General features: G+C 44.8%; 1 protein-coding gene across 5 annotated transcripts in view; it reads right to left on the bottom strand.

Annotated features, from left to right (window-relative positions):
• The window catches only part of ANK1 (ankyrin 1), a 205,488-nt gene that overhangs the window by 44,594 nt on the left and 148,544 nt on the right, over window positions 1–12,350 (bottom strand). For all 5 annotated transcript variants that reach the window (XR_013764114.1, XM_079142135.1, XM_079142138.1 and 2 more), the window contains exons 15-21: window positions 11,683–11,781; window positions 11,056–11,154; window positions 6,133–6,330; window positions 3,917–4,015; window positions 1,928–2,026; window positions 1,563–1,661; window positions 240–332 (exon numbers count right to left, since the gene is read on the bottom strand). Coding sequence is in view for 4 of the 5 variants with exons in the window: in XM_079142135.1 (XP_078998261.1) it covers window positions 240–332; window positions 1,563–1,661; window positions 1,928–2,026; window positions 3,917–4,015; window positions 6,133–6,330; window positions 11,056–11,154; window positions 11,683–11,781 (786 nt within the window). In the remaining variant the exon portion in view is untranslated. The remainder of the gene's footprint in view (window positions 1–239; window positions 333–1,562; window positions 1,662–1,927; window positions 2,027–3,916; window positions 4,016–6,132; window positions 6,331–11,055; window positions 11,155–11,682; window positions 11,782–12,350) is intronic.

Below are 12,350 nucleotides of genomic sequence, written 5' to 3'. Positions count from 1 at the left end.
ATCCACCTCATCCCTTCCCAAGGCCCATCCACCTCAACGCTGCTCCCTTAGGTCTGGCCCCCGCCCTAATTCCTCAGGCCACTGGGTGGCAGTATAGCCCTGCTCAACTGAGGATGGAGTCAACTGGGCCACCCTTTGGCACTGTGCTTCCTACTGGAAGCTTTGTAGAGTCACCCACAGGGCGCCCTGCCTGTCAGGCTGTGTGCATGGGGGGCAGTGCTGGGGAGGAGCACACATACCGCTGCACTGGTTTCGTCTGTGACAACTTTAAGCACGTCGGTCACGGAAATGTAACCCAAACGCTTGGCTATTGCCAGAGGTGTGGTTCCATTCTAGAAAAAAAATGGCAGCAAGAGGGTGGGATGAGATAAGGGAGCAAGAAAGGGAGGACGGTCCACCACCTGTACAGAGTCCAAGTTCACCTCTGACTGTTCAGAAGGGTTTGAGTGGACAGACTCTACCTTGGAGCCAAGAGCAAGATTGCTGCCCCGCTGGGAGAGCCTGAATGCCCACTCAGACTAGATAGAGCAGGGAGAGAGGAGGGCGCTGATACCGCATGCTGTAGCATTGTGTGGGGCTTGAAATGAGAGCAGGTACGTCGCCAGACAAGGCAAGACTGCCCAGAGGGAACCCGCTGGGGAGGAGGGTATCAGAAGTCACCATGTGTGATTCTGAAACGGGAGTGCACAGAGTAACACTCTCTACTCTGGGGGTCAGTAACATCATCACATTAGTTAAAACCATCCCTCTACTTCAGTGAGCTAGTCAGACCAATCAGAAATCACAAGTCATCAGAAATAGGATAGGGACCATATTTTCTACTTTGATTTTAAGAGAAAGAGCTAAGTGAAAATCAAATGATATTGAGACTATTTTTCTTTTTTAAGTTTTCTAGTTTCAGGACATGGCCCAGGATTCATTCAGATTCAGCCCCATCTGCAGTTACAATTTCAGGACTCACATTTGTAGTCAAAGGTCCACATGCTTTCAGAGTTGGGAGAAGCCATGGAGGGAATCTACTAAAACCTCACACTGTCAGACGAGAAGTTCATACTGAGCCCTGATCACTGAGATTGCTAAGGATAATCCCAAGGCCCTCAAAGATCAGTCACTCTACAAGACATTTAATTTGGTTCACTTGTACCACATTGAATGCGGTTTCACATACTTTGGAAGATACACCAACAAGAATGTTTAATCAAAAATAAAAGGGGAGGGTGAGGAATATAGCTCAGTTGGTAGAATGCTTGCCTTGCAAGCACAAGGCCCTGGGTTCAATCCCCAGCACTGCAATAGATAAATAAATAAATAAATAAATAAATAAATAAATAAAATTTAAAAAATAAAATAAAAGGGGGAGTGAAACTGCTATTTAAAGGGTAACTTTCAGTCACCAGAAAGAGAAACTAATCACAATATCCCATCCCCTGGGATACCCAAAGTGCTGCAGCTTTGTCTGGGCCCCAGATGTGTGTACCCACCTCTATAGCTAAGGGATGTCTCCCATGGCTGCTTCCCAGGGAAGAGCAGTTTTCTGAAATCAGGCCAGGGTGGGTACTCACCGAGCTGACCTCATTTGGGGAAGCGCCATTTTTCAGCAGCAAAGTCACAATGTCAGTATGTCCTTGTTGGGCCGCCTGGTGCAAGGGGCTGTATCCTAGCTATAAAGTGAGGTAGATATTTTAGTAGGATTAGCTAAGAAAGTAGATTAGTAGAGAAAGAACCATCCACATACTATAGAATCCATTCACCTTCTACTTGTGACAAAAATAAAACAAAACAAAAACCATTATCTCCATTTCCTCCTTCAGGATCCAAGTATAAAACTGTGGCAGAACCCCAGGTGTACTTAGAGTGGGTCTGGCTCCATTCTAATTGGGCACTTAAGAAATGCCCATATAGGAGTGGGATCAAAGGCACCCTGTACCTTGGTCTTGGCATTGACATCTGCCTGGTGCTGTAGTAGAAACTTCACCAGCTTGATATTTCCATAATGACTGGCCACATGGAGTGGAGTGTAACCCATCTGAAAAGCAAGAAATGAGCGTGGGTGACCAGCAGGGCTTCTGGACAGACCGCAAGCCACCATGAGTTGTGCATTTAATTAAATCCTTAAAAAAGGCAGGTGATTTAAAGAGAGAATGTATGAGGAACCCTTTGGAAGGCCAACAGCTGCTATGAGGTATCCTGCTATTGCCAACCAGATACCACTGGCCTGGGAAGGAGCAGGGTTCGTTGTCAGACAAGTAAAGGCTGAGATGTTTGGAAGTGAGACAAGAGGAGACGTCAAATAGGCGACAGAAAAGCAGACACTGAATCTTGCCAAGAGGGCTGGGCTAGGAGTCATCCTCAGCCTTGGAGATGAATGAGTGCATCTGAGATGAAGTGGAAGAGGACAGAGAGGTGCCTAAGGACTGCAGCAACACTTACAGGGAAAGTCAGAACAGAGGATGGAGGGGACAATGGTGAGAGTGGGAGCCAGAATCTAAGAGGGGTTATTTTAGAAAGACAGGAACAGCAACGGGGCCCTCTGCTGAGAAGAGCGTTAAGAGCAAGACAGATGGACACATGGAATCCTGGCTGACCCTGTTGACAGCAGACTTATTTCTATTAGAGAAGTGAAATCCCATTGTAAACTCTCACAAGGCTGCCTGGGTTGTAGTACAATGGAACTTATAGGAACTGGTCATTTCTTGACATGGTGGGCTGTGGTTACTTATTCATGTGAGTTTGGTCTGTGAAGGAGCTTATTTTCAAGAATCTATCCTGACGGATATTTTTTGTTTGTTTTCAGTACTGGGGATTGAACCCAGGTTCTCACGCATGCCAAGCAAGTGCTCTACCACAAGGTACATCCCCAGGCCCCATCAAATATTTTGGTGCCACCTCTGAGTCAAGTCCCTCTGAACTCTGTGGTCCCAAATGTCTCCAGAGAGCCAGTGCCAGACTGCAGAGACCATCTTAATATAGACTCTGTAGGCTAGGCCCTCATGTAACAGGCTGGCTTTGGGATTCCTGAGGCAGTTCTAACCTACAGAATAGGGTCTCTCAGGGAAGGAACCCAAAAGACTAAACTGGGCACAAAGTTGAAGTCCCAAATATCCAGAACATTCTTGGGTGTTTTAAACAGATTTCTGTTGAAAAAGCAAGTAGGTGGGGATAAAGAAGAGGTTCCCAGTTTTCTCAGGGTGACTTCATGCTGCCTGGTGCTCCAGGAGAACTCTAGAAGGGGTGGGGCTGGTGGTGGCATCACTCTGTCCCTTCCTTTTAATACAGCTGCCTTGTGATGAAAGGAGCAAAATGCACTTCTTCCAAGAAGCCTTCTTCTTCCCACCAGCTGGAAGCTCCCTGGCCCCCTCTGGGCTCCCAGCTCTTCTCTCAGGCCAATATCATATTTCCAGTTCCTTCCTGTCTCTTGCAATCATCTCCACACTAAACTGCAAATGCCTGCAGCCCAGTTTCCAAACCATGTGTGCTGTGTTCACACCACCTCACTGAGCTCCTTGCACACAAAAGAGGTTCAAAGCAAGTTGAGCTGAATTCAACTAAAAGCTGGAATAGAAGTCACTTTTGAGTGACTCCAAGGAAACTCACCCTTTTGACCTGTCCCTTCAACTCATTCGAGACAGATCGCAATTAAACATTCCTCTCAAGTTCTTGCTGCAGAGGCTCAAAGCTCCAGCAAACTTTTTAAAATTTCCAACTAGAAAATGAGATCATTAGGATGATGTCCTTGAATTACACTGTCAGCTCCAGAAAGTGGCAGGGAAGAAAGTTCCACCAGATCCTTAGGATTCTGTTTCTCAAGGGAAGAGATGATTCTGAGGTGTAAGGGAGGTGCCCTGGGCTCATGTCAGAGCACATAGGTTCAGGAGGGGGAGCCATAAGGATGGAAGCTCAGGGCTGCCTGCCTTACCCGGGTGGTGGCATCCACTGTGACACCATGTTTGATGAGCACATCTGCCACTGGAACATGGCCTTCTTGTGCTACCAGATGGAGAGGAGTGAGTCCACTCTGGAAAGAAAAAGATGATCATCAGCTTCGAGCCAGAAAATAATTCCAGGCCATTGTGACAGAGCAGTGAGTTCTGGAGCCTGATTTGGTTTGTAGCCACAGCCTGCTATCTGTCCATCTATTTTGCAAAACTCTTCCTGTTCTGAGCCTCAATATTCCTACCTAAAAAAATGAGATGGCCAAATGAAATCAGGAAGTGCCAAATTTTTCTGTTCAGGGCCAGACTGTCAATATTTTAAATCTGTATCTTTGTAGCAAGTACCCAACTTTACCGCCAACAAAGCAGTTCTGACCAACAAGGAAATGAATGGGCATGGCCATGTTCCAATAAAGATTTATTTTCACAAACAAGCGGTGGGTTGAATTTGGCTCACAGGTCAGAGATGAACTTTACAGTACCTTCCAATTGTAATACTTCCTATTTCCATGGTAAATTTTAGAGCCTTGGTTTCTAAATCTAGAAAACAGGGACTCTATCCCTGACCTATCTCAAGGCAACGTAAGGAGCATTTGAGAAAGCACAGTTCATGTAAAATCACTTTGAAAAGCACAATGTGCTCTTTAAATATAGCGTACTATTATGGGATCACAGCCAGTGCAGCGCTGTAAAGAGCGGGGAGGATTTGTAAAGATCTGGGAGTGAAAAGACCACATTCTTGGACTTTTCATCACAGATTTCTCCAGTCAGTAGTAATGTATCAGAGGTCTTGTTTGCACAAAAATGTCAGAAGTCTTCTCCTCCCTGTACCTTACCTCAATACACTCTGCTAGCAGTAGGACTAAGAGCTGATTCCACTGTAGTCATAGGTAGTGGCCCCATTAGTGACTCTACTTGCCCTCCTCTGCCTTCTGCATTCCCCAAGGCTGACCAAAAGCCAACAAACAGTATCCGTCTCTAACTGCAGGTGCCTGTGCCAAGGTCACTGTGTCAACTGCTAGCACCCCAGGCAGGTGACTGACCTGGTTCTCAGGTTAACACCAAGAGTCTCGGGAGTGTGGCATGGGTGAGAGTGTTTCCAGAACAAAGACCCAGCACCACCATTACTGTCTTCTTAGGTAGTTTGCTTTAAATAGAACAAGGGAGACACTCAGAATGCCATAGACCATAATGGCTCCGCCAATGGTTCCCTGGTTGGGAGTCACCTATCCAAATCTCTATGAAAAGAGCCAATGGATCAAGAGGTTTTTCAGAAAATTTGAAGTCATCCTTGAAATGCTTCCCTTTCTGAAATGGCTATGTTAATTTATCATCTAAAGAATTGGCTCTTCATATTATTTGATTCCATTTATATGAAATTTTCAGAATAGGTAAATTCAGAGACAGATAGGTGGTGGTCAAGGACCAGGGTTTTGTGGGGAATTTGAAGTGGTTGCTAATAGAGATGGGATTTCCTTTTAGGGTGATGAAAATGTTCTAAAGTTAGATAGTGATGGTTTTCCAATTCTAAAATGTACTAAAGATCTCTGAATTGTACAATTGAAAGGATGACTATATCATGAATTATTATTTCAATAAAATAGTTATTAAAAAAAGAACTGATCCTCAAGTTTCTTTTGGGTGGTGAGTTCCTTTGAGAAGCTGAGGGAATTGAGGAACAGCTCACCCAGAAAGCCATTCAAATGCCCATCCACACAAAGCATTGTGTAAAATTTTAGAAGATGTCATGCTTAAATACCTATACTCCTGCATTAAGAATTCCTAGTCTAATGTATAGAACAGTATTTTTAAAAATTCCTTCCCTACAGAAAGTGGATATTTAGTACCAAATTACTGAATATACTCCTGAATGTACACACTGGCCTATATTTGGGTTTTCACTTTGACCTTCTTGTATATCATGAATCTGTTGAGAAAGACAGTGTGGTGTAGGAGAAAAGGCAAAGCTTTGGTTCAATAACCTGCAATTACGGGAATAAGCACTCTTTCTGACTGTTGATTCATTCACAAACTGAGACAAAATTACACAGGGCTGTTTGTTGTAAGGACTACACATACACATGTCCTGACTCAGAAGCTGAAACATGCTAGGTGCTCAACATGTAGATTTAAATCTAGTGAGCCAACACCAACACACACTACTGAGACTACAGGGCAAATCCAAGGGTGCCGCACCTACCTTGTTTCCCAGGTTGCCATTGGCCTGTTTCGAAAGGAGCAGAGCAACCATCTCAGCATGACCTTCTTGGGCAGCCAAGTGAAGGGGAGTCACACCTTGCACCGACTCTGCATTCGCTGACCCCCCATACTGCAACAGACTGCGAGCCACCTCCATCTGGTTCTGCTTGGCAGCAATGTGCAAAGGGGTGTATCCATTCTGAAACAGAAGAGGCCACTCAGAGCTTGGTGACAGGAATGCTGTGTTGACAATATGAGTGCATGCAGGAGGGCTGGGCATGGCTCTAGGCCAGCTGAATACCCGCTGTACAGGGCTGGTGTCACCCAGGAGAGCAATTTAAATAAACAAACAAACAAAAGCCATTAGATTTGAAGATGGCTCTCCAGGCTCCCACAGCCAGGAAATGTCTGTCCCTCACTATCTATTCTGTGTTATCCTACTCACATAAACTGCTGGGCAGGAAATGATCTGTCAAGGAGCAAAGCTGGGATTCAATTTAAGTAGTCTACAGAACAACTAGAGGACTAGGTGGGTGAAGAAGTTAAAGGTTCCTGTTTCAATAAGAATGACCCAAAGCCCCTGATATTTCATGAAGGAAAGAAACAGCAGCCTTTCTCCTTTCTCTGCACAGTTGGGCCAGGTGCTGCCTTTTGGGCCTGCAGGCATCAGGCAGGGTGGGGGAAGGGGACACGTACCAGGCAATGAGAGCCAGTCCTTGTTCCACTCCAAACTAGCTGTGTGACCTGAGGCAAGTATTCTACCTCCTAGGCTTTTTTTCTGTATTTCTTTTAAGTCATTAACAAATATATGAAAAAATGTTCAACATTTCTAGCAATTAAAGAAATGCAAATCAAAACTACTACTAAGTGAGCTTTCATCTCATTCCAGTCAGAATGGCAATTATCAAGAATACAAGCAACAATAAGTGTTGGTGAGGATGTGGGGGAAAAGGTACACTCATATATGGCAGGTGGGACTGCAAATTGGTGCAACCACTCTGGAAAGCACTATGGAGATTCCTTACAAAACTTAGAATGGAACCACCATTTGACCCAGCTATGCCATTCTTTGGCCTATATCCAGGACTTAAAATCAGCATACTACAGTGACACAGCCACATCAGTGTTTACAGTTGTTCAATTCACAATAGCTAAACTGTGCAACATAAATGCCCTTCAATAGATGAATGGATAAAGAAACTGGTATATATACACAATAGAATATTATTCAGGCTTAAGGAAGAATAAAATTATGGCATTAGCAAGTAAATGGATGGAGTTGGGGAATACCATGCTAAGCGAGATAAGCCAATCCCCCTAAACCAAAGGTCAAATGTTTTCTCTGATATGTGGATGCTGACTGATAATGGGGGGGAGGGGTGTGCAAGGGAAAAATGGAGGAACTCTAGATTGGGCAGAGAATGAGGGGAGGGGAGAGGGCATGGGGGCGGGAAAGGTGGTAGAATGAGACTGACATCATTACCCTATGTACATGTGTGATTGCACGAATGGTGTGATTCTACATTGTGTACAAGAGAAATGAAAAGTTGTGCTCCATTTGTGTACAATGAATCAAAATGCATTCTGCTGTCATGTATAACTAATTAGAACAAAATTTTTAAAAAAGTGGATAAGTGCATCTACCTTTTTCATTTCATAAATTATGGGTAGATAAAATATGATAATGTATAGGAAGAATCCAAAATGAAGATATAGGAGGGAATAAAACTAATATGGTTTTGTGGTGCATTGGTTCATAAGGCATTATGAAGGAGCTTGGACTTTAGTCAATTATGACACTGTCTTCTGTTCATTTTGCTGTTTTTTTTTTTTTTGTTGTTGTTTAAATAAAACTGTCTCCATGAAGGAAGCAGTGCATGGGTTTACATCTGGAGCAAACCAAACCTCTTATCCAACCATGGACAGGTGACTATATACAGAACGGGCTCCTGGTCATTGTTAGAAACCACTTTTACCTCCATTATCTCTTTTGAGCTTCACCAGCACCATATAAGGCACTAAACACAGGCATTTTTATTGCTATCCTATATTGTGGATAAAGAAGCTAATCCCCTGAGGGGCAAATGCCTTATCTAATGTCCCATAATAGAAGGACAGAAAAGTCAATGCCAGAATTTCTTTGAACTCAAATATGCATGCAAATCACTTGAGGCCTTGTTCAAATGCAGATTATAATTAAGAAGGTCTAGGAAGGTGATGCTCCCAGATGATGTTTACATTGCTGGTCCAGAGGACCACACTTGAGTAACAAGACCCTCGAGCACTCATGGAGAAGAGGGATGCCAGGCCCAAGGACTTCTTTCCCAGAGCATGTGGGTATCAATGTGCTGTTGTTTCAAGAAGCTTCTTCCCACTTTGACCAGCATCCTCTAGTTGTTCCTGAGGATTTAATTTCCCTCTGCTAGCCACTGTCTTACTATGGCAACCAACATTTCTTACTCTTCCAGGATCACTGGTGAGGAAAATGGAAGGGAATGGAAGGGGCCAACCAACATAGTAAAATCTCAGTTATGTAGCAATGGGACATGGAACACAATAGCAAGGTTGGTCTGTAAAGTGGCTTTCATTGGGGCAATTAAAAATTTGTAATTTACTTCCCAAATTAAATTGAATTAAAAATCATTCTCTTGGCAAAATTATGTAAGATAATTCTTTCTAGTATTTCTCCTTTTTAATTGGATTCCATTATGAGAAAACATGACACTGTTCATTAAGGGGGTTGTGTTCATATAACAAGATCAGCATTTTGATTGTTATAAAATTAATTAAGCAGAATGATTTTTTTATCTGTATCAAAAGAGAGCAAAAAAGGAGACATAGTTTAGTGGTCAAGCCTGAGACATGGCTCCATGAGATGAGATGCACCCTCAGCTAGTGCTGGCCCAAAGAAGGCATTTGCTATAGGAAAGTAAGGATTATTAGTACTTCTTTTAAAGTACACAGGAAAGTCACTGACACGATTTAAAGTATTTTCATGGACATATCACCAGGAGTTCCAGACCACTTGGGCAACTGTAGGTGTCCATGTTGGCAAGAATAGCATCCTTTCCTGGCCAGAGGAGAACTTGCTCTGGAGACGTCTAAGGCTATCAGGTCACCTTGGGTTAAAACAGAGATCCAAGAGCCACTGACCACCTCTGAATATAGGCTATTCCACTGGAACTTCTTCCAAACCAGGACTAAAGGTAATGATGACCTTCTATAGGTGACAAGGACAAGAGGCAACTGGGCCAGAGAGTTGGGGAGCAGTCAGGGAGGGATGTGTGCCAGGCAAAGGCTCTTCTTTCCCAAGGAAATGAGCTCATCTGGAGGATTGTATGCGTGAGAGAGCTCTGCCTAAATGTTGCAACATTAGCATCAAATTAGGAAGGGGAGAGTCTGGTTTGGGTGCAGAGGGATTTGCATGTGAAATTCTACAAAATTGCCAGACTACTTTGGAAACTATTTTTTGCCATGGAAACAAAACCCATCTGTACAGCGTTTGCACTTGCATTTAGCTCTCTTTAAATATCATGAACCTGGCTCCAGTTCCTTTTATATAAGTAGGAGAGTGAGGAGGAGGAGGAGGGGAGTCCAGCTTTTTATTTTTAGAAGCAGGAGTAAGTCGACATTTCAGCAGTGAGCTCCCTCTGCACTGTAACGTGAGGTTCACTACGACAATAGCAGGGACAAAAGCCTGAGGAGACAGGGGCATCTGGGAGATGCTGTGTCTGAAGGAAAGAGATGCTGTAAGGTTGAGATAAGCATCCGTGCTGAGCAGGGAAAACACTGAAGCCTCACACTGATTTTCTCCTGCCTGTTCTACTGCTGCTCCAAAGTCTGCAGGTGTCAGCTGGAATCGCACAGGGACTATCCTATGGCTCCCTCCCAGGCAGCACTGACACTCCATCCACATGACAGCTCTGCCAGAAATTGTCACCCAGTGGTGGTTCTCGTGCTTCTGGACTGCCCTATCAGACTATGAACTTGTGGATATGCTTCTTGTATGCCTAGCCCTGTCCCTCTCCTTTCCCTGCCACCAGCCCTCAGAGTCCTGGCCCTCAGAGGCACAAACCCCACATAGCCCTCACCTTTCCACAGGGAAGGGCATCCCCCAAATGCTCCTTCCTAGCTCTGGCTTTGTCCTTGTGTTACTCCCTCCCCCAGGCTAGCCTTACAAAAGCAGCCTGCCAGTTCCCTTGACTCTGCTTCCCTGAGGGTCAAGGACACTACTGATTGTTCCCAACAGCCCCAATAGCAGCAGCAGCTTTTTTCAGATGCTGACGTGCTGGACATACATCTAAAGTGGAATGAATATATCTATAAATCTATGTATCTTTAAAAAAAAAAAAAGTCACAAACTCAATGTCTGAACTCATGAGGAAATAAATTTCGGGGTGATCATTCACACTCAGAAAAGGCTTCTTCCTTCAAGGTTCCAGCAAGTTCCCCCAGCAGCCTTGGATGTTTCTCCAAGTGCAGTCACCTTGCCCCAGCATCAGATCACCAGAAAGCACGTGGGAAATTGGACTCCTGGGCTGTCCCACAGTCCCACTGAGTAGGAATCTCTGAGAACAAGGCTCATGGCTCCCCGAAGATCCTTATCCAAGCTGATCTTTGATAGCTAGTTTACAAAATTCAGCTGACACGCAGCTGCTTGGGGCACACATTTGGTGTATAAAGCAAATTCCATCTCTGCCAGGGAACCTGTTGTGGAGGAGTGCCACTGCTTCCCACCACATTCTGGGTTTCCAAAAGCAGCAATGATATTGCAGGTAACATTTGTGGAAGCGGGGTGAGGTGTCTGAGGTAAAAATAAAAGCAAAACATCAGACCTCTTGGGCTGCTTTCACAACCCCCTGCAGGGCAGAGGCTCAGTGCCCATGGGCCAGGCACTCCTGGTCTGCCAAGGGAGGCACCTTACCCAGGCAGGGCTGTGTGGGGAGCCACCCCGAGGCAGCAGCAGCTTGACAATCTCCAGGTTATTGTGATGAACGGCCACGTGCAGGGGCGTCAAGCCATTCTGCAAAGGGACAAAACAGAGAAATGAGAACAGCTTCACTCCAGTGGGTTTTCCACTTGGGAGTCCTTTAGGCATACAGGATCCACAGCACTTGTTGTAAATGGATAAAATCTGGTTAAAGTTCATCTAAGGATGGGCTGGGGGTGTAGCTCAGTGGTAGAGCACTTGTCCAGCATAAATGAAGCCCTGGGTTTGAGGCCCAACACTGAAAATTAAATTTGAAAAAATAAAGTTACTGTTAAAAAAATGAATGTGTTCCCATCTTGACTGGGAGTCACTAGAGGACATACCCAGCAGGACTCAGGGCCAAGTACTCATCCCTGAATGGGATGTAGGGCAGTGAAATTGTACACTTGCTCAGAGAAGGCCACCAGGTCCTTCTAACACTACAAGGCCTTTCGTAGAAAGATCACTCCTTTCAAAGGCCACTCAAAAGATGGGCAAAACAGGCAAGAGATGTAATTCACAAGTGGTGAAGAATATCCTTTTTTGTTTCCTTTGACCCAAGAAGGAGAGGGACAAACTCACCTTCCCGGCAGCATTTGGATGTGCATCTCGTTCCAGCAGCAACTCTGCCACCCTCACCTTCCCGTACTTAGCCGCCACGTGGAGAGGGGTAAATCCTTTCTGAGGAGAAACACAGGCTGTCAGGACCATAGGAAGCCAGAGTCATCCTCCTTGGAGGAAAGACCCACAGCAATGAAGGCTTCTCACCTCAACTGGCATGAGGATGCCAACAGAACAAAAAGCACCCCAATTTTTGATCCCTCTGAGATGCCAAGACCTCAGGAACCCAGGCTTCCTCCACCAGGCACCCTCTACACTTCTCTCTTGCCTGGTATTGTCATTAGACTGCTAGCTCACTGGGAGAAGAAGGGGACTTATTCCTTCTTCAATCCCCAAAACCTCTCTTTGATGGGTTTAGAGCAGGTGCCCAAGAAATAATTGGTCTACGATAAATGGATGAATGATGAATGAATGGATGAAAGAGGTACTGGCTCACTGCCCTTTCTGGGGAAGGACAACAACACACCAGGCTCACAGATGGTGTCCAGTCCTGTGGGTGTCCACCCTTCCATCTGCCTGCAAGTCATTAAAACTTCAAAGACGATCAGGTAAGAATCTCCCTTGGAGCCCCAGTCTTTAAAGCTTTCTTTTTCTTTTTTCTTTTCCTTTCTTTTTTTTTTTGAGACAGG

This window comes from Sciurus vulgaris, assembly GCF_902686455.1.
Source record: "Sciurus vulgaris genome assembly, chromosome: 5".
Taxonomy (NCBI): Eukaryota; Metazoa; Chordata; class Mammalia; order Rodentia; family Sciuridae; genus Sciurus; species Sciurus vulgaris.
The sequence above is the reverse complement of the archived record's forward strand: the minus strand, read 5'-3'. Positions and strand labels throughout refer to the sequence as shown.